This window comes from Chiroxiphia lanceolata, chromosome 3 (genome assembly GCF_009829145.1).
Source record: "Chiroxiphia lanceolata isolate bChiLan1 chromosome 3, bChiLan1.pri, whole genome shotgun sequence".
In the NCBI taxonomy this organism is placed as follows: domain Eukaryota; kingdom Metazoa; phylum Chordata; class Aves; order Passeriformes; family Pipridae; genus Chiroxiphia; species Chiroxiphia lanceolata.
The window spans coordinates 32,977,230-33,004,822 of NC_045639.1; the positions used below are offsets into that span (position 1 = coordinate 32,977,230).

The following is a 27,593-nucleotide window of genomic DNA, read 5'->3' on the forward strand; positions in this document are numbered from 1 at the left end:
AGATCTACGATCTCTTAGGATTTTTCATAACAACATGAAGAGAAGTCACTAATCATCACATCATTCAGCTTTGTCAGGTATTTTCTGTTCACTCTTGAATCCTGTCTTAAGGAGTTTATTGAAATCGAAGAGGGAAAGAACACAATGAGAAACAGATGTTCTTTAGGCAGATAAAACAGAACCTCGGAGTAAGAGAATTACAGGAAAGAAAAAACTTTCTCTAACTAAAAAGCTGTAAAAGAGGTTACATGCTAAGAGATTGAGTGCTAAGTTAACAGGAACAAAGAGTATTCAGAAAAGAATTAGTTTTGGGATGAAATAGCTGAAACACTGTCACAGTTTAGCCCCAGACAGTAAAAGCAACACACAGTTGCTCGCTCACTCATTCCCCCACCAGTGAAATGAGTGTAAGAGAACTGGAAAAGTAAAAGTGAAGAAAACTCATGGGTTGAGAGGAATTAATTCACTGCTTTCCACCAACAGGCAGGTGTTCAGCCATCTCCAGAAAAGCAGGGTTCCATCACATGTAATACTTACTTGGGGAGATAAACACCACCTCTTCAAATGTCCCTCCCTTTCTCATCCTTCCCCCAGCTTTATACACTGACTGTGTATAAAGTTCCATATGCTATGGAATATCCCTTTGGTCAGTTGTCAGTTGTCCCAGCTGTGTCCCCTCCAAGCATTTTGTGCAGCTCCTCACTGGCAGACCATGAGATACTGAAAGGTCCTTGACTTAGGGTAAAAATTACTAAGCAACAGTCAAACATCACTGTGTTATCAACATTATTCTTGTGCCAAAGCCGAAACACAGCACTGTACCACCTACTAAGAAGAAAATGAACTCTGTCCCAGCTGAAACCAGGATGGATGCTAAAAGCAGTGACTAAGTCTTCATTTAAAACTAACTCAGTGCCTGAAGGAAGATAAGAGACCAACAAAAATAATGCCAGTCTTTAAAACTGGTGTCAGGGGATCAGTGTAACTACTGGCTTGCAAGCATATAATCCGTTGCAGGTAAGTAAGGAAAGACTATAATGAACAGGACTTGAGATACATGGACAAATGCAACGTGAGTGGGGAGAGTCAGCTAGGCTTCAAACAAACAAACAAAACCTCAAAACAAAACCAAACAAAAACCCCAGACCAAAACAAAACAAAAAATCAAATCCTGCATTATAAACCTGTTGGAGGCTTTCAGACGGTTTAACCAGCATGAGGATACACATAAGATGGTTGATGAAATCAACTTGGATCTCTAAGACTTTTTTTTGAGAAGTTCCTCACCAAGAAGGACTTTCAAAGAAACTTAGCATTCACATGAGATAAAGGGAAATGTCTTGGCAAAGGTTAACTGACCTTCTTAAACTGATTAAGAGATAGGAAATGGTATGGAGATGGTCATTGGTATAATCCTGCATAGGTTTTGTGCTGTGATCCATGTGCTCTAATATTAATAAAAAAACTGGAAGAGGAGAATGTATAGCAAGATGATAAAACTTGCAAATGATATGACATTCTTGAAGTGGAGGTGTGAATAGACAATAAGGAGCTGCAGAAAGACCTTACAGGCAAAAGGGGTAATAAAATAAAAATGCCAAGCAATGCACAATAGGAAACACAGTCTCAGTGTCACAAAAAATGATAGGCTCCAATCGGATCATTTCTACTCAGGAACAACTCATTAGCCCTGCAGCTGCATAAAAACATTAGCTCAGTACTAGGTAGCTGTTAAACAGACAAATCAAAATGTGAATAATTAATTAGGAAAGCAATAGAGAACAACACACTAGGGCGTATTACATTAAATATACAAATCAATAACCTAAAGCTTACATAAAATATTACATAAAGCCTTTGTCCATCCATGAATAGCACATTCTGTTCTAGACCTTTCATTTCAAAAGCAGCAATTCTGTATTGGAAAAATTTCAGAAACAGACAGCTAGAACAAGTGTTTGTTTATGATGAATATTTATGTTTTATGCCTTACAAACATCTACAAAAGGAATGTCTGACTAGGCTAGGTCTAATCAAAGAGGGACATAGCAGACATTTTCAAAATTGTCAGGAAGTAAGAGAGTGAAATCACTAAATTAAGCTACTGGTGACTAAAACTACCCAAAGGAGGTTTTTTTGAACAGCAGACAAAATATTTAGACAGACACCTTTGCCAAAAGATGCTACTGATGCCAGAAATTTATGTGGTCTTAAGGAAAGATGGCAAACATTTGAGAGACCCATTGAGGGTTGCAGTGCAAACAAGTCGGATTAGGCTCAGGAAATCACTGGTCAGAGGCTGGGGAAGTATTAGGGAGAAGGGAGCAACACAAATTTGCTCTGTTATTATTCACCTTTAGGTATCTTCTCACAGTCAATCTTGAAGTCAGAGTATAAAGTTAGATGGATGCAGATAATTGCTGAGTTTTTGCTTGCTTATGTTTCCTGGCACATCACCTCTGCAAGTGCAGACAATACAATTTCAGGTTCCTCAGGTAACTGCTTAAAACTACAGTTAACCAGCATGAGATACACTGTGAAGAACAGATGGGTCAGTCTTTCCACATAGGCATTTTATGAGTATTTGCCATATTTCTATGCAGCTTTACCAGCTGTGTTAATTTTGTGAATGAAAAAGAGCCAGATCCAGACTGATCACTTTACAAGGATTTTCAAAGTCTCACAAAGGTACTTCAAGCGACTAATGTTTTTTACGTGAGCATTCTGAATAGAAGTTCATTTTCCCAGTGGAATCTCTTCATACAGTTTTATGTACTAATGCACAAGAATATATTTCGTAGCAATTATTTTGAACAGCCATAAACTGACCATTGTGAGATCGTTATATTGTCTGGCACCTGGAATTGGTTTGTTTAAAAAAAAAAAAAATTTTTACTTACATGATATGTTTGTAAAGATTAACCAGAGTGTCAAAAAGTATTTAACAGAAAAACCTTCATCACACCTTCAAAGCTGTCCAAGATTTCATGTCATACCTTCTACTTCCATGAGACGTGTGTCAGCTCTGGCATTAATAACCACAGGACCCATCATATCTAACTTTACTCATGTAAAATGTAGGCCTTTAATCTAACTAACTGCCTGTGCTTCCTTCAGAATCCATGCAAAAATACAGATAAATTCAGGGAGGGATTCAATCCATTGTAAAATAATAGCCTGAAGTTAAATGAATCACACTCTGCAGGTGCTGATTTCTCCACTGAATAGAGAACAAACACACAGCTATGATTAGATTCTCAAATTTCAAGTAGCTAAATGTTTTCCTGTTTCACCTACTCAAGTTTACTCAAGAGGTTTCCATTGCCAACATTTATACTGGGCTTTTATATATTTTTTTTATATAATTATTCAATTGATTCAAAAGCTTACGTTTGGTAATTTTGTTAAAAATCCTTTAGTCCTAATGCTATTTAGTGCTTATGCAATTGCTTCAAGTACACTACTATAGCTCATCATGTAAACTATACAATAGATTATTAAACTATGTACTACTGTAAAATAGAAGTTAGGCTTCCTAATTCCTTACCAGTTGAAGCCTGGTGCACAGCCTTTGACTGCACTGAGGTACCCTCCAGTACAACATACTAGTTTGACCCGATCTGATCCCTGAGAGTTAGTAAAAGATGAAGAAATAACCAGCAGTGAGATATTTCTCTTTGCTTTCTTAGACTTTTCTATAGCTGTAACTAATTTCTAAAAGCTTTCCCCTTTTAAAAAATGGTGATTCAAGTGATGAGGAGGGATTTTCTTCCCTTTATATTGAAACTTTAATATATTTTTCCATCAGCCTCTGAAAGTTTGACTTGAGGCTCTATACAAAGTTTTGGCCACGGCCTTAAGGCCTGACTATAAAATAAATTTTATACCATCATGACTAATTATTTTCATTTAAGATACCAAAAAAGTGAAGCAAGCCAAGTGATATTTTTGCACCCCTTGGACTTTCTTTTAATATTTCCTTTAGATTTCATTACTGCTGCAGTGAGACCATTTGAAGACACCTTTAGACACTTTCTTCCTATACAGTAACTACAAAATCTGATTAGAGTGAAATAGGAGGCCTTTGTGTAAGCAAGGCAAACTGGGGTGCTTCTTCCCCTCCCTCTACATTTTGTTTTAACTAAAATTTCATTATCATAAGAGGTAAGTGTTTTCTTTTACATGTAGTTCTGCAAATAGTATTTGGAAGAAAAGGAATTTGTAGAGAAGAAATAGGATAGCCAAACATTTTAAAGGAAAACTGCCTCAAATTACAGATACCGGAAAGAACTGGCTGGGTACAGTTACCTTTGCTAGTTTTTTTTAATATAAATGGATTACTGATAAACCAGTTCTTTCCTAAAATCAGTGTAACAAAGAGAAGTTTTTAAAGAAATATCTAATTGATTCAGGCTTATTTATGTTATTTACAAACAGGCTTACGCATGCTGCATGAGAACTGAATTTTTGTCAAGACAGCTGGTATGAGATATTTCCAACCTTTAAAAATATTTTATATCATCTTAAAATGTTATTCGGGAGGAGGAGATAAAAATGTTTGCACTGCTACTGTAATAGTACTCTGTTTAGCCATTTAATCATTGCAACCTACTCGAAATGAAATTTATTTTACAGCAGGAAACATTATCTATATTCAGGGAATTCCACAGTATCCTACATAATTGTCATTATGTATTTTTCAGAAGTTGTGACAATTTTCAGTTTGTTCTGCTGTCCACAAACATTTCCGCATGTTGCTGATTTTGACTTAACATTATTTAGATATAAAAATCTTAGTTGAATTAAGGGGCATTTTTGTGACATTTGCTGTAAAACGAATATTAGCAAGCAGAGTGAAACGCATAGGAAAAACATTTGCTTACATTTACTTTTTTTTCTTTATTTGCAGGCTGCCTTTCTCCACCAAACCAGATCAGTGTCTGAAAGTGCATTTGCATTAGGAAAAAATCCACTGCTGACAGTGGCAGTCAACAATAGAAGTCACCAGTTCAGGTCTAGCACCACCTTAAAGTATAGTCAGAACTGCTCTGGAAACTTAGAGGAATTCTGAAGTCAACTCACTAATTATAAAAGGAAGCATTTACTCTACTGAACTGAAGTTCTCACTCATGAAAGAGAAGCACAGAATCTGTTACAGCTAAGGCTTGAGAAGAATGTTTTGCTAAAAAGCCAATGCTAAGTGCTTTAACATGTATATGCTTCCTTGCAAAGTGATATACCAATAGCTGGCATAGATACCAAGGGTACAGCCAGCAATCCAAGCCTAAACTCCAGTCAGGCACAAGAACAGTTCTCAAAGCTGGCATCCTACTAACCTTTCTGCAACATGGCTGGATATCAAATATTGTCTCCATCTCTGAGTGAAACTATTTCAGTTACTTAGCATTACCCCACCCATTGAATGGCATTTACTATTCCTATACAGAAGCAACAATGGATTTTGTTTGGTCGGTTTGCTTCAGTTTCTTCTTGGTTTGAGTCCTGCAAACTCCCATACCACTTGGATTATAATGTACACACACAGCTGGCAGTCAATATGGTTTCTAGCCACTATTCAGAGCATGACAGTGGTGGTTTCTAAGTGACATACTGTTATCAAGAAACCCACTGTGCAGCTAGCCAATGTAAAATTCAAATTCTACCCTTTAAAAAGAATAAAAAGGAAAAAAATAAAAAAGAACAATAGGCAAATTAAAATTTTCTTCAGAAGTGTGGGGGCAGGAAGGATAATCTGAATATAAGACAATACTGTGTTAAAAATAAAGTGTTCATGAAAATGCTCCTCAGGAAGGGGAAGGCTTTGCCTTGACTTCAGTCAGTGTGAAAAACTAAAGTGTCTGGGCTAAGAATATATGTCGATTCACTGTTCACTCCTTGATCCTCAAACTGGATCTAGATTTGGCCTTGAAACAAGTTTAAGACTTGAGGAATTAAGAAAATACGAAGCCACAGCACATACTCCACTCATGAATTCCTGATTAAAGGGTATAGCTGAAAGTACAGACATGCAACTTCACATCTGACTGGAAATATACAGCCAAGCAACCATCTGGTTCTTCAAAAAGCTGGTCTCAGAAGTGGGCATATGAAAGGCAACAATCTTCTCTACGTTATTGACTTTCACCTCACTTTATGGACAAGAAGGGGAAAAGTATCTGAAAATTTTGCCAAGTGGGGAGAGTCGGAAAGAGAAATATTATAACATATACTACAGAACAAACAAACTCCCACATCACAAAGGAACAACTGTCAAAAGCTGCATTGTCAGCTTATGCCACTGAATTTTCTCACTGCCCAAGTCAGAAGGCAGCCAGGAGCTGAACAATGGGCAAGATATCCAAGCAGTACTGCAGATTACATCACTTTGCAACTCATACATCACAGAAGTGCTTTGAGAATCCTTAATGATGAATGTTGCATCGAAGACACCAATTGACTATACATTACTTTTACATACTGTAACTTCTGAAACAAATCACACACAAAAAATTGTAGGATAACTGTCATTGACTACATGACTACTATGTCATAGAAAATAATATTCTCCATTAGAAAAATGAGAATATTCAGCAGCAGCCAGGTTACGATCCTCAGCTCTCAAGCTGCTTTTTGTTCTTCTGTGCTGTTTCCAGAATCGACGTAGCATATAATTTCCGAAAGCCACGAAAATAAAAAAAAACGGAGGTGCAAAACCACAAGGACTTTGCACTATAGCTTATAACTAGCAACGGACACTCAATTTATACAAGTATTCCCATTTGACTGAATAGCACAGCAGTGTCTTTCTTGGTGGTTGATCCTCATAGGAAGCTGACAGTTGTAGAATCTGAAGTATGTTTCCAAAATCTACCAAAGTGTCGCTATACGCTAGCTAATCACAGCTGACATTTGAAACAGAACTAATTTGAGGCACAAAGAATATAATGCTTTTTAAGCATAAAACAACAATACAGTAATTAATGAAATATTGCTGAAATTCTGAACTGGACACTAATGTTCACACTGAGATAACTGAAAATGCTATCCACGTATAGTGCAAATCTTTTAGCATTTTAGCCAGACTGTATAATAAGGAAAGGAATAAAGTCCCATCAACTCACCATTTCATTATTTCATTGTCACAATGATTCATGCAGTTGTTTTTTTTTAAAGTAACTAAACTAAGTTAGTTTATACTAACTTACCATATTCCGAGGATTACAGCAAGCTCTTCTGCACACAAATCAGGTATCTGGTACTGATCAGCATCTGCTAATTTTATCTCATTAAGCACTGTGTCATCATTTAAATCACAATTCTGTTGGAAGAGAAAAAATATTTTAAAATAGATAAAAACAGTTACAGAGAAATTTATGCCTTCAAAATATGAAAAAAGATAGATTTGTTTGAAAAAGGATAATACTACCATTACAGAAAGAGAGAGGGGAAAGTAATCTACCAACCATAATTATGATAGAATAACTAAATAATGAAGCCACTACAAGGAAATATCATCCAACACACTTTTGCTACAAATATACTGACTCTCATACAGAAAGAACAGCATTCAGAGCAACTCTAAGGTTACCTAATATTGATTTTCTATTTAAACAAGGGCTGAAGGAAGTTTTCCTTCTCAAACTGTTGCTTACAGAATTATCAACAATTTCATCCTCTATTACATGTATACACAGACAAGCTGAAACAGATTAATGTTATGGTCATTAATGCAGGCTCTCAGGCTAGCAACCATGGACCTCTGGGAATCTAAGAATTTCTTTTTAAGTATCAGCAAAGCCCAAGTACATAAAGCATACCTTCTGCCAGTACAGGTATATACCTTACACAGAGGATTTTTTTTCTTTTTAAAAGGAGTTTGATATTAAAAAAACACAGTCTGAAAAATCTTCACCAAGCCAGCACCTCCAGATACTTTATTCTGGCAAAGGCAAGAAGGGGTATTCTGAAAACGTGCTCCTGCACAAGTAGTTATGAATTTCCATAAAACTTCCTCTGGAACACACTTTTTATTTAAAGAGTATTTAATTTAACTTTGATATGGTTTGAAGCTGGCTCCCTGCCAAGTCTCCAAACCTTACCACCAGAAGCCCCCCCCCCCCCAAAAACCTCAGGGAGAAGAGGGAGAGGAAAAAAACCAACCAACTAAGAAAACCCGAAACGAGAGAGAGAGACAGCTAAAGTGATATATATAAATATATTTACACTTATGTTACAATTGAAATATATACACAATTTAAAAATATATAGAATTTCACAAGGGAAGGGGAAGGGGGAAGGGAAAGGGAACAAAACCAAAATAATATATATATCCCAATCAGTAGCCCGAGATCTAGTAACTAAGAGTTAGCAAAGAAAATATCCCACCACTCTCCTTGGGACAACCGAGAGTCGCTCCGGTACGATCGCCGGCAACCTCCGCCTCCCAAGGTCGACAAGGCCCTACCAGGCCTCGCTCCCCAACACGGCAGACTCAACAGCAGGGAACCTGCACCTCCAAGCCGCCGGAAGGAAAGAGAGCGAAGGCCTCTCCTCCTTTCTTCTTATAATCTGGCTTACGTAAAAATCGTAGGGAATACTGGGTAAATCTGGACCCTTCCTTGGTTACAAACTGGTCACCAAGGAAGGCCTAGCCCAAACCACCACAACTTTTACAAAAAACTATGCTACCTGAAGTTCATTGTCTGTCACTTAACTTTAAAGGAGAAAGTAATAAAATCTATGGTTGAAAAGTGTAAATTACTATGTTCATAGGATTTGTATTTGCTTGGAAACAATGAAAGATTCCTTTGGCTGCAAGCAAAGAGGGGGTAGCTGTAATATTATTTCTCTTTCCCTTGAAAAACAAAAAATACAAAAAAAAAAAAAAACCAACAACAAAAACCAAAACCACCAAGCAAAACAATTGGTCCTGAAATCAATTATCATACTACTGGTTTTTAGTTACCAGTAGTAGTTTTTAGAATCTATTAAAAACAGACAATGGACTTATATTAACAGTCTTCCAAATTTCCTATTAATTTCCCTTCAGTGTCCTAATAGTAGCTGCTTCTCATTCATATCTTCCATCGGCAAGCTCAAAATGAATGTCCACGGAAGAACAAAGAGTAAACAGGAATGCTTTGAAGTGGGTTATCTGCATTCATCACCAGTGTTTTATCACTATATAAAGGAAACTAAACTGTGATTTGACAGAGAATGTGAAGAAAATAAGTTTATTTTATTTAAGGGGTAAAGAAGATATAAGCAGCCTTGCATGTTGATTACCATAATTTTCTTCTCTTACTACATTAGCATATATAAGGATTATCTACCACTTCCAGACAAAAACTGTTTTAGAACTAGTATAATGATACCACTTCATTAGGTGCAACGTAAGTTACAATTTAATTTACATGGCAATCAGTTAAAAATTTCCACCTTCACATCTACACAATGTTTAAAATCTAACCAGTACAAACAGCACTAATTGCTTTAGCTTCACCAGAATATCAATTCCCTGAATTCTACTGCAATTGTATGCCAGAGTTTTAAGCATGATTTCCATTCCTAGATTTAAAAAAGTTCCTAATTCCTCCAAAACAAAAACAGCTCTGAATTTTTTAAAACTAATTAAACTATTTTAACATGCCACTTCTTATTAAGAGTCCTTATGCATCACCTCAAGTCTGAGGCTTTCCTTTTGGAGAAACTGACCTGGGAGCAAAGTTTTGGATTCACAATCTCAAATACTTATTTTCAAATGCAAATAGTTTCCCTTCCAGTGTCATCTGAAATAACATAATTGCTGAGCACCAGAGGGAAGCACAAAGCCTTTGACCTGAAATCAGCCCAGCTACCAGTCCAACAATTGGACACATTATTATTTTGATTGTATTTTAATGGAATTAAATACTCGCCACTTAATAGCAAAATAACTTTTTTGGTCTTCCTACAAACAAGAGTAGGGGAAGAACTTTAGAACCACAGAAGTAAACACTGCAAAACAGGAGTTGAGACAAGTATTTTCCTTTATCTGCAAATGGCAGATGTAAAATAAGAACACTGGAGAGATTTGGAAGAAAATTTCCCTATTACAATTTTGCAGCACGATCACAGGTTTTTTAGCTTTCCATATTTATACATTAATTCTCTGGAGATTCTCAGCACCTGAGAAGACTTGGCTTCTATGCATTTGCCATGAACAGTCTTTTAAAAGCATCCTCCCTAAAGTTAAGAAGGGATGCCAGGATGATCTCGGTTGGTTTTGGCAGAAGGAAAATAGCATTACCTCCAATTTTAGCTAAAAGAACTTCAAGATACAGTCAAGGCTGACAAATTTGAGATCAGACTTGGTAAAAGAAATGCTAGGACTCGCTGTTAATTACACTACACTGACAAATTATATTAATAAGTTGTGCTTTGATACTTTAATTGGTAATTCAGTGCACACATGAATTGAAGAATCTACTTAGGCAAAACTGGTCTAATACCTGTGACAAAACCTTCACAAGATAATAAAATGTCTGAACTTGAAATACCTCAGGTTTTCCTCAAATCAGCACACAGTTCCAACACAAGATGCAGAAATAAAAGGTTGTAATTTTTCTTCCCCCAGAAATAGGCTGTGGGAACAAAAAGCCCAACTTTTTTTTAATGGGGAGCCTGACTAACCTATGACAGAATTATATGCCACAGCACTCAGACTTGCACAAAACTCAACTCCCTCCCTGCAGCCAAAACCTCTCAACTCGTTTCCAGCACCATGTTTTTGCTTTTCCAAAAGAGTGGATATCCTTACTTTCTCTAGCATTATTTTCAAGCTACATTCAGTAAAATTTTAGTAGATAACACAGCATAACTAATTTTTAAAGGTTCCAAATACCCCAGTTTTCTTTCTCAAACTCTCTGCTAAACTTGCTTCAGAAGTTTTGTGTTCACTAAAAGGACACAGTGCTTGATTAGCAAAATATTTCGTTCTTGGTTATATCTACAGCCTAAAACAGTGTTGTCACTTTTATTGAAATGATGTAATTATTTTATTCCAAATTAAGTCTCTATTAGAAGTAGACTACAAAGGCAAATTCTTCAGAGAAAGTGGCAACTGGAAAAAACCAGTCATAAAATACCCCAGTTAGGGATTCTGAGAACAATGCATCCTCTCATTGAGTTCTAGGTAAGTTGTACCTGAAGTCAACAACTGAGTCAGTCATTCACCAAGCAGCCTCCCCTGAGCTCTCACTATCCTATAATGGGTTGCTACACATAGTTCTGTCATAAGTATAAGTTGTTACATATGTGTAATCAATCTCTTTCCATTAAATCAAATGCCACACTAAGGACATACTAATGGACAAACAAAAAAAAAAAATCTAGGATAGTCTCCTAAGATATTTATGTACTCAATTTAGAAGTACTGTCAATTTTTTTTGCTTAAGAGCCCCACTTGACCTGGAAGTCTAGCAAGGCACTTTTTTTTAATAAAGTCTTTCCAATTTGAAGTATAAACTTTGGACCATAATGCCTCAATTTATCTCTGGTTTCTTTAAAGAGGCGAAATAACTTTAAACGTCCTTATGAGGGAAAACTGCCATCCTAAAACAATTCAGTGGTTCTTGAGCAATTTATAATTGAAGTCATCATACATACCCTTAAGATCAGGAGGACCAAGTCACGTAATTCACGCCATAGGAATAACTAGACCAATTTCCTATCTCTGCACTGTAACTGAATACATCTGTCAGCCCATAGGGATCTGTGCATTTCTGTGATGCCTTGCAGGCTATTTTGAAAATCTGCCTCTCACCTGTTTTCCCAGTTCCATCATTCTTAGTCACTAAAAATTAATTCATAAACTGTAGAGGACCATATTTTCAAACATGCTTTTAGTTGAGTAGCCACATCTGTCTTGCAGATGTTCATATGTTGTTTTACCCCATGTCCTTTAATATTAGCCAAATTACTGCCCAACAGCTTTTCCACAAACTTTCAGAAGTCCCAAGTAAGTTTCTCCTAAACGTGACGTTCTTTTTTCCCTTGCAGACACCCAAGAAAAGTTTCAGAACATTTTAAGAAATTAAAGCAATTCTTCTCAGATACTTACTATTGTTAAGCTTTCTAGAGGTGTTGGAGCAGGACTTAGTTCACTGTGAGGAAGGATGAATTCATCTGTTCTTTGGACATCCAAAATAAGCTGTGCAACATATTTCTCTTGAAACCGTGTTCTCTTCCCCAGAGCACCTACAGAAAATATGTTTACATTAATGAACAGTAAAAAGCAGTAATCTGATAATATATGAGAAAGTTGCTCACAAAAAAAACCCAAACAAAAGATAGAAATACACTGAGAATTAACCTATGAAATTTAGCAGTGGTTTAACTCTGCTTGATCTCTTTCAGCGAACTACATGTGTTCTCGCTGCTAGCTAAGACACACAAAGAAATACATGTTACAAACATGCAAACACAGCTATACAGGTCTTGCAAAGCTGCTTTTTAGTTAGATTCCTCATAACCTAGCATATTGAAAGCTCACAGTCATCAAGTTTCATCAGTTCCCTGCTTATTCCCAAGCAGTAAACAAAAAACAATTTTTCAATTTTTCCATTTGATTGCTAAAAGTTCATGACTACATGGAGACATTTAGGCAAATGAAAATCCCATCATATCTTTCATTTGAAATATTTTAAATCTTCATTTGAAGACTTAGGTCTTTGAAGAAGGATCATAGACATGACATTACCATAATATGGCAGAGAAGATACTATGAAAGTAATATTAGGAGTGAGTGGAACAGTGAACCAATGAAGGCTGTATAATGAACTAATCAATATTTAGAATGCACAATGTAAATTCTTGTATGTTGTTTCTTTAGTTCTTTACTAGACTCTATGACAATTTTTATTAGTTTTTAGGGAAGCACTTGATATTTATAGCAAATTGTAAAGGAAAACATGTCTGTTCTTCCTCTGTTAGCAACTTGTTTGTGAAATGCAATCAGAGAAATCAAAAAATAAGTTCAGGACAGTAACTTAAAATAACAGAATTTTAACCAGAGCCAAAATGGAGCTAAAAATTACTCTCTAAAATTTGTTTATTATTACTGTGATAAAATGCTCAGAGCGTGCGAACTGTGAAAGTCAAATAACAGAAATGGAGGAATGATGCTAATCCACTGCTGCTTTTGTAGAACTAATTTAGATTAAGTAAAGTTCATATTTTGATTATAATTTTGAAAAACTTTCAGTATATAAAACCTATGAGGTGAAGATGATTGACTGCTCATGTGACAATGTCCTGAAGATGAGGCCATCGTCTGTAAGAATCATTTGGCAGAGGCACTGAAATAGCAATCACCCACTTTTCTTACTGAAAGGGAAAAGAGACTAGTAAAGAACCCAGAAATCAAACTGATTTCTCCTTTTCTGCCAATTACCACTTTTACTGGGAAAGCCCTGTATTAAGAGTTTATGAAGAAATGAAAAAGGTTCTAAAAATATCATCTTAAAATCTGCAGAGAAGAGACACACAGAGAGAAATACTGGGTAATGATTCATACTGATTTCACACAGTAGCACTCAATATTCAATTTTAATATTGCTTGAAAATCACTATGCTGTAATTAATTTCCTATTACGTCTTACTGCCTAAACAGTCAAATAAAACACTTGCAAAGTTATTCTGGTTACCAATAAAATTGTTTGCTACCACCTAGAAATTTTGATTTGTTTATGCTCTGATACGCACACATCTTCCATCCCATTTTTTTAAGCTAAGAATTCCTTGCTATTACAGGGACAAAACACTATTTTTACTATTTTCCTATCATGTGTTTAAGCTGAGGAAAAAATTGGATTCGTTTATACCACCAAATATGGCAGTGTTGAAGGGCAGGATGGATAAGGCCTTGAGTAACCTGGTATAGTGGGAGGTGTCCCTGCCCATGGCAGCAGGGTTGGGACTAGATGATGTTCAAGGTCCCTTCCAATTGTGAATATTCAATGATTCTATGATATATTCTCACAAAAGAGAAGGAATCTACACAGAAACTTTACTTTCTGTTCCATACTAAAAGTTCCCAGAGATGTATTACTGGTCATGAAAACAATAAGCAGACAACATGCAGATCTCAGAGTTTAGCATTATTAATCCTCCAGATCTGTTATCATAAATTTATTTGGATTACTACCCTTCAATTCATTAAATTTATATGCAAGAAGGATCACAGTGTTCTCTTATACTGGAAATTGTTTTATGGAGTTATTGATGGTTGTGACTCATTGTGAGGGATATAAGGATGCTTTTTAATAAATGATGAATACAGCATAGATTTGCATTACTGGGACTTAAAAAAAAAGTACACAAGTATGATTTATTCACATATTTCTAAAATAACTTTGGAAAATACTGTAATAAAATATTCAACTAGTAAGGATTACAGTCATTAATGCATATAAACCTCTTAAAATCCTTTCCTAAAAAGGAAATTTCTTCCAAAAGCCTTAAAAACGTCCTTGCTAGAGATTGAATTTTTACATTAAAGCAAAGTCTTTTCGGATGATGTAACATTCCTCCCATTTAGCCCAAACATGCATGTCAAATGAATTTGTCTAGAATGCCAACAATTCCCACATGCTCAGTTCAATTCATTTGCCTTCAGGTTAGAAATCCCTCATAACTATTCTAATAGATTTATGAAGATAAACCACAGACCATTTAGGAGCTTCACAACATTTTTCCAAGATACTATATCACCACAATCTTTCTCTAGGACTAGCATAACCTCTTGGTAAAGTAATCAAAAATATAAATAATTCCACTGCATCCAGGTTTTTTTTTTTTCTCCTTCAAGAGTTTTTTTCTACATTAGATTTAAGGAAATTATTAATCCAAAATCTAAAGATGTCCTTTAAAGGAAAAAAAAATCCAACATGTAAGCTGAGGAATAGCAGTGAATAGCCCCCTGCCTCTTTGATCTCACTTGTTCTCAGTTCATTACATTTTTATAGCTTGAGTATCATCATAGGTACTGATGTTTTTAATAAAAAAACAAGAAAATGTTTGGTTAATTTTAAAGAAAACTACTTTATAACACCAAGTTGGTAGTACATGCCACACATGGAACACATGACACGCACAGCTCATTTTGTGTATAGGAAAAAAAGGTAGAATTAACTGAAATGTATAGAATTCCTTCAGATATATGTAAATTACTCACATGTTTTAAGTAGATACCACTGAATATAATCAATTCATAGTTATGCCAAAACATTATGCCGGAAGATTTTCATTATGGATCTTTCAAAGTAAACCACAAAATTTGTTCGGCTTTGTGTTTCCCTGGGGGTTTTTTGTTTGTTTCTGTGTGTGTTTGGGGTTTGTTTGTTTGTTTGTTTGTTTTGTTGGTTCGGTTTTTTAATTAAAATATTAGAACTGACTCAGGGTATAAGCAGGGTTAGCTGTGTCTCCAACCTAGACATGATGGAACAACTAGCCTTGTGACATACAGTGATGTAATGGGTAAGGAAGCTGCAAGTTTCAGTTCCTTAGTGCTTTCCACTAATAAGTCTATAGAAAAAAAACTATATAAAGATTTTTTGCATTTCTACTCAGGCACAACTCTAAGTTCTCACACAGAAAAGGTGCATATTTTATATATTTTGATTACCTAGCAGGACCAGCTAGACCAAAAAATCCCGTATCTATTAATGTAATTTCAAGTGAAGTTGCAAGTGCAGCAATCTCATATGCCCAACTCCAAAGAATAGGTTCTGAAAACATGATTATAAAGTCTCCATAATTGAATCCTTGTGATTTCTGTTCATCAGAAATCTGATTTCTTTGGTTATTTCCTGTGATAACAACAGTCCTGGAAGACTTCTCCAAACAAAGAGAACAAAAAATATTCATCATGACACCAACAGAGACAACTAGACTTAGAATTTGACATGAAACACTAGAAGGAAGGATCATGATACCACAACTGCTCAGACAGCCATTTAGGGATGATATTGTAACTAGATGTCGTATTTCTCTTCCAAGCAGTGCTAATTCTTAGAATACAAATAAGACCTTCCTGATAAACATGTTTTTTCAAAATGCAGTTACTTTTTTACTTGGATATGTAAAAAAAACCAACAACAAGACACAGGTTAGTTTTGTCCAACCAACCATCCTCATAGCAACCATCCAGATTGTACAAGCAAAACTTACCTGTGAGGTTAATCTGCAGTTTTGTTATGTCTTTAGCCATATTGAAACATTGTTTAGCTTTTTTATACTCATAGTAAAACAAAAATGTATAGGCACACTCAAGATGGAACTGAACTGCTAAGTGCCAGCTTTCACCACTTGTGAACAAAGCTTCTGCTTCTGTCACTGCAAGTTAAGAAAAAGAAGAGATCAGGATGCAGTCCAGAAGAACAATATTTTAAAAATACATTTAAAGTATCACGAGAGAAAGTCTGTTGTTTTTTACATCTTCACACATTTAAAAATCACTGACAGTGTGTAAAAGATATGTATGGTTTAAAGCATTTTTCAAGTTTTATCATCTAAGGATTACTACCAGAATAACGAAAAGTTCAGTCTTTGCTTATATTTTACAGCAAAGCTGAATTGTAAATACCACTTCTGCAGAAAATAAGCAACCTGCTAAAGAACATAAGAACTCAGAATACAAAATACTGAGGTAATACCCACCACCTTAAGCAGTAGGCTTCAAATGTGAAAGTCTGAACAGGAGATTGAGCATTGAAAGGGGGCTTAGGACTCTACACATTTTCTGTTTGGGTGTTTTTGTTTGTGTGTGGAGTTTTTGTTTGTTTGTTTTTTAATAATTGCTGAGTGTTAAAGCTCATGCTTTCCATCTGAACGGGAGAAAATACCTTTGTAAACGGATGTGAAGTCTTTAGGAAAGATGACATTTTTTTATCCGGAATAAAAGCACTTGTATTTTTAGTCTATTTAAGTTCTATCAAAATATAGTAAGTGACAAGGGAATATTCCCATGTAGTACAATATAGACCATTAAGTTGAAAAAAATTCATGTCAATTATTCTTAAATGGAAGTGGTTTTTTTGATTTGTGCTTTATTTCTGTATTTTGCGAAAATATTTAGATAAGAATTCCATAAAAGCTCACAGCATCACAGTACTTAAAAGGACTGGTATCCAATTCTAACATTGATGCTGTGTTACTTAATGGATGCTTAATTTTTCAAACAAGCTTTATTAATGCTAGCAAAATGTCTTACAATATGAGAAAATAATATTATCAAGGATTTTTTAAACATTTGTTTCTGACTTTTGAATTTAGAGATTAGCAGTCAGCTCTAGACTGAAGAGATTGTATTGTTTAAACCCCATAGATTTTTTAGTACTTGTTAATCCTCAAAAACTTTCAATTAATATAAAAAGCCATTAAGTCTGAACATAGTTTTTACACAGCTTTTTTAATTCAGCAAATAAGAGTTTGTATGGATAAATCCTGACTAGTAACAACTTTCTCAAAGACTGGATTTAAAGACTCCGTTTAAAGAACACAAATTAGTAATTTAAAAATATTACTCCAATGGTTTTCAACTAAAACAGGATAAGGAATGCAGCAGGTTACAACTTAATCCTCAGAAAACCCACAAGAGATTACAACTATTTTAAAACAAAGTATGTGCAATTTTATCACTTTTACCACAAAGTCTGTTTCAAACACATTACCTCAATACTGAAGAAGTTAGTCGAAAGTTAACCTCACATTTAAGTAAGGTGTACTCTTCATTAGAAAGCAATCTGAGATTTTAATGCTTTTGTCCATATTTATCATTAAATATATATATTTTTTTAAAAGATAATAACGCCCACAGGTCTATAAAATATCCACCTTTCTAACAAATCTTTGAGTTTTGTACAAAAAGAGTGGAAAAAAAAAATAAAAAAAAAATCAGTAAATAACTTGGGTTATCTGCCATTTTCACATGCTTTTCACACTCTATGCATATACAATGACACTGATGGTTTCCCAAAGGACAAAAATCCTATTTACATGAGGAAAAAAGAAAAAGGAGTTTTCAATGAGGTATTATTAGAAGCATGCGAAGATGCACTGAGGGTTTCAAACAAATGCAAACAGATTTGCATTGACTCTTCAGAATGGCTTGAGCCATGAAGTCCTGAAGGGCTGTTGTCAGTGCAAGAAAACCTACAAGATAGTGAATGTGCACATGCAGGTAATAAAAATGCAACTTTCAAATTGAATTATGTTGATTTTATTTCAAAGGAAAAAATCAGGTTATAGTCTATAATCATATAGTACTACTTGATTTTCCATAGCTAACAAGTTCCAGTGATATAAATACAAAATCACTTGTGCTAAAGCCATATACAGTGCTACAATGAACTCGAGTAATACATTGGGAAGTAGTCTTACCACTAGTTACTTAAGTACAATTTACTTACAATGCTTGATAAGTTTAGGCATTTGAGACTTCGAGGACCTTGGGGAAAAGCTTCACATCATGACTAGTATTGATGTAGCAGCACAGAAGCACTGATGTCCCAAACTTAAGACATCCTTCTGGCACCCCATACCGTGTATGGCACATGGCCAAATGGATGGGAAACTGCGCTGAGTCCCATTAGGTTTGCATAACAGCTGCTTCAGAACAGCAGGGAATCATTACATTTGTCTTCTCTTCAGGTGATGATACTGACCTTACACTTGGGAAAAATGTATTTTAAATAGAAAAGATAATTTCTCCTAAATTTGAAGGTCTTTTTCTCTAGCAACTAAGACAAAGTTTTCTTGAGAAGCCAATGCAGAACAAGCAAGTGGGTTATTCATGGCCTAATCAAAGACTATTTAGAAGGTTTATTAAGTGTTTATTCTATGGAATATGAAGGTACTTGTTTGAAATACCAGATGGCTTCAATTAGAAAATAAACAAACTGTCAGAGGCAGCAGGCAGCAAAAATTGCCCAACAGAAACTCCCTACAGATTTAGGTGTATTTTACAACATTTTCTCTGAAAACCATATCCAAGAATCTCAAAACAGGTCACTGTTAGTAGACATCTTGGTAGTTATCCAGTATTTGTGCACATGCAGCAGCATCCTCTACATGGATCAGGGCTGTACAAACTACGGTATCTCTACCCAGTATCATTTAGACTGTGAATTTTAATTAATTCTTTGATTACTTCTCTTTCAGTTTTGTTCCAATTATTTAGGTATTTCAAAGAAGAAATAACAGTCACATAAACGTGTTACAGATTTCTCTGTTAGACTTTTCATCCACTTAACAGAACCCGAAAGTGTTTTCACGTGCTCTGCATTCTCCAAAGTTAACACAGTAAAACTGTTCTGTCAAACAAGAATGGGGGTACTGGAATAGAACTGCAAAACCACTAGCATCTAAGTATCTTTGATGCAGGACAACCACGAACACACACTCGGTACAACAAAATACCTAGAAATGAGCAGAAAGCTATTGACACTTTTTAAGTTCCTTAAAAAAATATTATAAACTTATCTCCTTAGCCTTCTTTATCTGAATAAAGCACACCAGCACCACTTACTCCATAATATAAAATGTACAGAAATTTTTTTGGTATTTGGAGTATATCCATTCTAGAAGTACTATACAACCTAACACATAAATATTTAAGCCTTACCACGTTAAAACTAAGCAACAACAATTTTGTCTCAAGAAGCTTAGCTTTTACCATCAAACTAAATAAAATAACAAAATCTTAAAGTTACAGGCTAAGAAGTCTTTTACTTCAACTGCAACAAAAACCTTCTGTTCCAATCCTTTTAGCATCTAGTCAAAGCATTAGGTCAGTTGTTTCTTCACTGTAGAAGACCCAATAAAATCCTCTGCTCTATTTCACTACTCTACTAACATCCTTGTTGCTTATTTGAAAATTCTTCAAGGACCAAAACCCACTTCATATTTCACAGATAATTTGCATGGCCTGAATCTATATATAGTTCAGATCAAAAAAGCTCCATTAAGATGTGGTAAGAGAGGGGAGAGTTAAGACATTAGCCTTCTTTTTCAGAGTAAAACATACATGATAACTCATCTCTAAATGCAATGGAAAACTTCTTAAATGTAACTGGTTGCAAATTTCAGGTTTGCGAATCAAAAGACAAATTTTTATTTAACTACCTGTGAGGGGCAAATGTACATAAAAATTTGTCTCTTTTTATTCCATTTTTACCAGTTGTTGTAGCATCCCTCTGGATTGCACCCCTTCTCTCCAGCAAGTCAACCACACCACATAGCTTGGTGTCGTTGGCAAACTTGCTGAGGGTCCCTGTTGCTGACAGAGATGTTAGGTAGCCCCAGTCCCAATATTGACCTGAGGACTCACAACTGGTCTCCAGTTGGAAATTGAGGCCTTGACCCCAACTCTGAGTGTGACCATCCAGTCAGTTCCTAATCCACCAAGCTGTCCACCCATCAAATCCACATCTCTTCAGTTTAGAGACAAGGTTGTTGTGCACAACAATTCAAATGCTTTGCACAAGTCCAGGCAGGTGATGTCAGTTGTTCTTCCCTCATCCACTACCACTGTAACCCCAACCCAGAAGGTCACCACACTTGTCAGGCATGATTTGCCCTTAGTGAAGAAGCCATGTTGGCTGTCACCAATCACCTCCTTATTTTCCATGTGTCTTAGTTTAGTTTCCAGGAGTATCTGCTCTGTGATCCTGCCTGGCACAGAGATGAGACTGACTGGTCTGTAGTTCCCTGGACTTCCTTATTTCTTTTTTTAAAACTGAGAGTTATATTTCCCTTTTCCAATGAGTGGGAACTTCACCAGACTATCACAACTTCTCAAATATGATACACAGTGGCTTCTATCCACTTACATCCACAGGTCCTGAGAGAACTGGTGGAGAATCTTGTCAGGTCCCATGGACTTGTGTATCTTAACATATATATACACTGCATAATTCAATATATATCAATATACAATCAATATGAGATATATATATATATATATATATGATGCAATTTAGTTTTAATTTTGTCTATTTTCTCTACATGTAATTCAGGAAGGTAACAAATCTCAAAACTTAAGTTGGTATAGAGAAAATAGAAAAAAGGAAGTTTATCACCACCGTGAAGATACAAAAGAACAGTTCCTTTTTAAACTCCAAGAAGCTCAATTAAATAAGAAATGAAACCTGTACAGAATGGCTTTAAGTGACCTTGTGATAAGTTAATAGTGCTAAACACAGAGGAAGAAAACCCTTGTCTACAATCGCATATTCTTATTTTCATCTTAGAGGTTGAAAAATAGTATGTGCCATAAAAGTCCATGTCAATTTAAATTAATCCTATTCCCTCTCTACTCATTGCAGTTATATGTGTCTGATAAGCATCATGTTGTGAGAGTTAGGCCTACAAATTCCCCTCACTTGTGATATCTTAAAAGTGATGCTGCAAGCCAACAAACGAACTAATTAGAAATATACCTTGTTTTATACAGGTCTGGGCAAGAGTAAATAGTTCAGGTGATCTCTCCTCTAACAACTGCTGGTGAATATTCACACATCTTAGAGTCCACCAAGATAAGGTCTGAAAGAAAAAACAGATATTTCAAGCTAACAACTAGTATAGATCATCATCAAAAAAAAAGAAAAAAGTGGCTTTAAGATACAGATTTTGTAGTCTATTCAAGTCTAGTTTCTAAAAAATATAAATCTGTCCAAAATAGCTTTTTTATATAAAAAGTAAGCACTGACCTAGCATAAAGATGAACTTATGCAGGCAGCTCTACAGTACTCCAAGAGTTTGGTGGGTTTTCCCCTCTGTTAATTTCTCTAACTGCTCTTTGAACCCTGCAAATCTTTAGTACCACCACCTGGTAAGAAACACTGTGAACAGCAGATAAAGAAATACTTGTGTGCACTTATATTGGAGCAGCCGCTTGCTACTTTGATTCCATACCTCCTAATTCCTGCAACAGAAGATGACTAAAATAAAACTAAACCCCAAAACCCAGCTGTTTCTCACTTACCTTCTTTTGTGTCACATAGATACATTTTAATAGACAGCCATGATCTCACTCTTCAGCAATCTTTCTGGCCTGAAGAACCCTAGACTATTTAGTTACTGTTTGTAGGTAAATCATTCGGTATTTCTGATCATCCAGTGTTTCCCTTCTGTGTTCTGTTTAACCTTTTTTTATTTCTTCAGGTGGGGGCATAAAGGAGACCAAGAAAGTCAGAATAGGACCACAATTGCTCATGAGAACACCTTACAATCACAGTCAAAAGTACTAATGTTTTTATGTGGAACTTTAGAAGGGCAAATACCTTACTGAACTAAGTAATCGTTCTATAGCAGGCAGAGCTGAATCACAACTCAGGAAATACCTGATTTTAGAAAGCTATGTACACAAAGCATAAGTTCCCCACATCCTCTTATCCCTCTCTCTAGTTGCAACAGGTGAAAAAGCATAGAAAAGTTAATTTTAATATTCTAGTCTCGAAACTATATTTATGATTATAATCTGTGAAGGTAGAGCACACTTCCACAAAGGCTTTAATGATTACTATTTATTCTGCTACTGTTAGCACACCCATCATCTTCTATCAAATAGATGTTTGATTGCTTTAGAGGCACCTATCTTCTGAACTTTTTATACAGGTATGCTTATATCAGACCAACCAAAGGGCTGTACAGTATTCAAGCACAAACATCTAAACCAGTTACATGTAGCTAACTCTAATGTCTCTAGAAAGGAACAATCAAAAAGAATAATAGCATCTATTTCAGAAAGCAATGAAAGATGACTTTTGATATCAAGCTGGACAGAGTAAAAGCACACAGAGAGACCTTGTGAAAAAGGTCAAATCACAACATTTCATCACTTATTTAGAAACCTAAAGACAATTTAAGTTAGAAGATTCAAATTACTTGAGTTTAGCTTTATACAATGAAGTATAAATTTTCCCACAAAAACTGAGTATCCAGCTTAATGATACAATTTCCTGAGGCTTTATACTTACCACTCAGGAATGCTAGAATCAGTGAGAATATATTTATAAAGTTTCAGATAAGCCAGCTGACCTCTGTACAATATTCTATCAGCAATGTTTTTTGGTAGCCAAGTTGAGAATTTTCAGATTATTTTTAAGCATTTAATCTTCCACCTACAATAGCATTTTAAAATAACACATGGCTTTATTAATGCTTTAGATAATATATTTTATCCTGGTTTCAATTTATTAACACTAATATTAAAGAAAAAAAGCATTAAGAGGCTACCTTTGAATCAACCTTTGAAATGAGAAAGAATGGCAAGCTTTAATTGCTACAGTGACCTGTTGATGAAAGTACTTTTTATCAGTTGTTGCCTTTGAACTACTATCCAAACTTGATGTAGCCACAAGTAATTGAACCTCAACTGTATAGAATAAAGCCCCCCATTATGTCATTCTTAGCAGAGGCAGCAAGGGAATTCTCTATACCAGGTACATTTTCTGTTTCCCTGACTGACCCAGTTGCTGAAATTCAACAGCACTCATCTGTGAATAACAGGGAAAACGATGGAAGAACTTGGCTTCCAGAAATGCAGTACAACCAACATCTCCCACACAGTTTAATTCATCACTCATACAAAGACCCAGCTGGGAATGGATGTTGTCAGTCAAGCATAAAGAGGGACCATGTGGCATTTTGATCTCTAGCCAAATTCTGTTCAACTGGAATTCAATAAATAGAAGTTGTTGCTGTTAAAAGTCCCTCAGTTCCATAGAGTCCTGCTACCAATCAGCCTGCTGCTGAACTACAAAGGAGGCAGAGACAAAAGCCCTCTCAGAGGCGCTTCATCATATCTTCTTGTTTTTAATATGCATGCACAACAGAGATTTAAGGCAGCCTTTGCATGGATGCCTGCAGAAGAGGTAGGGGACAATGACAAACAAAAGAGAGGACCTCCTTTCCATATAGAACTCATGACTTACAATTCATAAGGTAATGGCTCACAGTATCCCAAAGCTTGTTAAAAAGGATGGAGTATACGTAGGCTGCACTATAGGGCATTCGCCTCCTGTCAAATAAGATTGCAAAGTATGTGTCTTAAGAAAGTTGCTTTCTATTAAATTTTCTAATTTTTACGGCTAATGAAGGCACCTTTCTTCTCTTTTGGGGAAGACAGTGACTAAATAGTTTATCATTAAGAAAAAGATACTTGTGATTAATTGCAATCACTTTGTCCAAACTGTTTCTTAGACGAAAAACCTCAGAGCTACAGGCAAAGGAATGGAAGTTATACTGACTCAATGAGGTACGAAGAAAAGAATGAGAGAACTAATTAATGAGGAGTAGGTAGCCATAGTCATTAGTCACATATTTCTTACCTGGAGAGATGCAAGTTTGTGTCTTAAATTCACAAGGATTATCCTGGCTATAAGCAGCAAAATAGGATGAGAAGTCAAGGTATAGATTGATTCACCATCTAGAACCAGTGTCTTCAGAATAGTTGCATGCAGCACTTTTGGCTGAAAGAAGAAGAGGAAAAAAAATAGGACAAGTTTCAGGAAACTTAATTACAAATAATGAAATACAGAATTAGGAAAAATAACTATTCACATATATAAGGAAAAAGTCTGCTCAAAACATTTTAAAAAATCCCCATTGTCTCTTGGAGTCTCAATCTTTCACCAAGTCCTGGTGAATTCTGCGTTGTTTCTTGCTGTCCTAGTACACCACATCAACATGATCTGAAAGACACTTACTTCCTCCCACCTGAAATGCATATGTCATTTGGCCAACTATCCCCAAACACATTCCAGTAACATAATCCTTCCCATGATCAAAGGAGAAAAGCTTCCAGTAAATCCACGCCATTCAATTTGCAATCACAAAAATAAAATAATTTTATAATTAAATTAATCCTACAGCACTCATATACACTAGATATTCCTGCAGTGATGTCAATATGTGTTATCATCATCTTTCCCCAGAGGGAGCTTCCTGTTAGAGTGGCATCAGAGCAGCAACACTACAGCAATTCTTCCCTTTGTCCAACAAAATGCCTCCTGTTTTGGAGGCATTCCTGTATGACGTACTCTACAGTAATTCTTTTACTTAATGGGCTGGAGGTAGCTCTCCAGGGAATCTGTCTCTCAGTGGTGATTGTCATCTGACAGTCATCTATTCTTCTCTCTCTTTTAATGCAATCAAAGCATTAGAGCAGTTTATCTTCAGGCTCAGGGAGATGTCCATTAATCAGTTTATTCCTGGTTCTCATATGACACGGTTCCCTGGCAAACTAAAAAAGTAGTGGTTTTGTTTTCAGTTGGTATGAAAGGTGCAGGAAATGGGAATGGAAGGGAAAGAGTAGGAGAGGTTAAAAGACAACTTGCATTGAAGTCACTGGCCTGAGAAAGATTCTTAATCAGTCCACTCAACCAGGATAAAAGTTAATTGAATCACATTTCAGCTTTTTAAACTAAACAAATAATGTGTTTCTTAAGTTATATGAAACTCTTTTCAATACCTTTATCAACAGGTTACATTGAAGACAAAAGTTGTTAAGTCACATGATTCTCCTAGTTCACTTTTTAATAACAGAGTAATCTTTAAGTTTATCCTGATTTGCTAAGTTTTTTCTCAGTTTGTATTAACATTGAAAATACTTCTACTTTGCAGACAATGACTTGGGACTTTATTTAGTCAAAGGGGAACTCTTGCACAACATCACTGCAGTCATTTCAATCCCACTGTGGACAACAAAACTCTATAACAGTCTGACAAACCACTTGAGAATAAGAGAAAGAAACTGGCAAGTGGAAGTATATCAGATCTGTCCCACCTCTAGTGATTTTCAAAGGAACAGCCTTATTAACATCTCTGATTTTGAGAGAGGAAAGTCATCATTCAGCACTTCTAAAGACTAATTTTTCAAATACACACACACACACACACGTAGTAGGACATAAAACACTTTTCAGTTTAATGTAACTTTTTTCCCATCTGCACCTTTTTGATTCTATAATCAAAGCAGACCACACGTAAAATACTCAGTGGGAAAGCAAAGAAGATAAAAACTTTGTTATACAACCATTTTCAAAAACAGCCTTGCAACGCCATAGTTATCTAAACGTGTCTAAGCACTGTAGCAACAAATTAATCTCAAATTCACATTTCAAGTCCTTTCACTGCAAAACCCAGTCCTGCTAATGTAACATTACAAAGAATGTAATGAGGGAGAGAGAAGGGAAAGATGATGACATGTCACAGCATTGACAATAAGCCAACAAGTCTCAGAGCCAAAGAACCGCTATCTTCTATTTTAATAAATCCATTTCTTTTCCATGAAACAAATCCCTTACAGAAAAGCAGATATCCTTTACCTTTAGCTGAAAAAGTCTAAACTAACATTCATCCCTCTATCTTATGCTCCGAGACAGCATTATCATTGTGGAATTCACTATCCTGAGGTGGTCTTTAAGATGAGAGAACAGCTACAAGAGGTAGACATTTAAGGTTCTACAGTTTCAAGGACTTAATAGTTAAGAATCCAAGTCCACAAAAATCTCTAAAACATTGGTTAAGAGTAAAACAAAATTTTGAGCTTGTGTTGTTGTGTTTAAACAGATAAATGTTCAGTGAGTTGAAGTTATTGTGTAGCTCAAAAATTTCACATACCTCCACAGCACAAGACTTACTAATATGATATTCCTGACCTCGTAAACCTGGGTTAGATTGTTGAGTTTTTCCATTCTTCATCAAACTTGCCATCAAAACATATAATTATTTTATTCAGGAATAATTTTCTTAGAGCACAGAAACATATACTAGATAATTACTTTATGAATACATGCAGAGAAATCTCTGAGGTGGTCATCTAGTTTCTGTTGGACCTGCAAGTGGTCCTGTTCAACCATTTCTTGACTGAATAATACAAATGAAGCCCAACTCACTCTAGATACATATTCCCTATAAGGGTGACTTTGCTTCATTTTTAAGAGAGTATTTTCCAAGTGATGGTATTAGGAATTTCCCTTCTTTTCTATATTCATAGCAAGGGATAGGATTCACAGTAGGTCAAGACTGTTGGCTACTTTAGCCTCCATATTTAGCCTTTATCATCCAATCTTACATTCCTCACAAGAGGGAGAAATCTGCAAAATCTTCAAAGCCTACATCTTACTGGTCCCCGGTATTCAAACAACACAGTAATTCTTTGGGATCAGACTGGAAGGTACAAAAAGTCCATCAGGAGCGGCTGATATATGTATTTGGGGGATTCCTCCCAGTTATTTACATGTATTATCAATTAACACATTGAGATCTTCTTCCAGATGTAGCTTCTCACTGTTACCAGATATACTGTGCTTGTGAATATGAAATCAGACAACAAACAAAGCAGCTTGTCCTCACAACATTCTTACAGTCATCAGTGGTCTTAATTAGTACTACTACTATACAGTTTTGTCCAATTCATCTACTGAAAATACTAAACTCAACTGTATGAGCTAATACACAGAAGCTCTGAAACTTAAGGCAGGAGACAGTGACAGTTCTTTTAAGACACAAGGAGCCCTTTACTATAAGCCACTTATTGTAAGCACTTA

General features: G+C 35.6%; 1 protein-coding gene across 1 annotated transcript in view; it reads right to left on the reverse strand.

The window, feature by feature from the left end:
• TTC27 (tetratricopeptide repeat domain 27) overlaps positions 1-27,593 on the reverse strand; it is a 124,569-nt gene that overhangs the window by 85,087 nt on the left and 11,889 nt on the right. The window contains exons 4-8 of the mRNA XM_032683979.1: positions 24,372-24,512; positions 21,480-21,582; positions 16,210-16,374; positions 12,101-12,237; positions 7,206-7,318 (exon numbers count right to left, since the gene is read on the reverse strand). Of these exons, the coding sequence (XP_032539870.1) occupies positions 7,206-7,318; positions 12,101-12,237; positions 16,210-16,374; positions 21,480-21,582; positions 24,372-24,512 (659 nt within the window). The remainder of the gene's footprint in view (positions 1-7,205; positions 7,319-12,100; positions 12,238-16,209; positions 16,375-21,479; positions 21,583-24,371; positions 24,513-27,593) is intronic.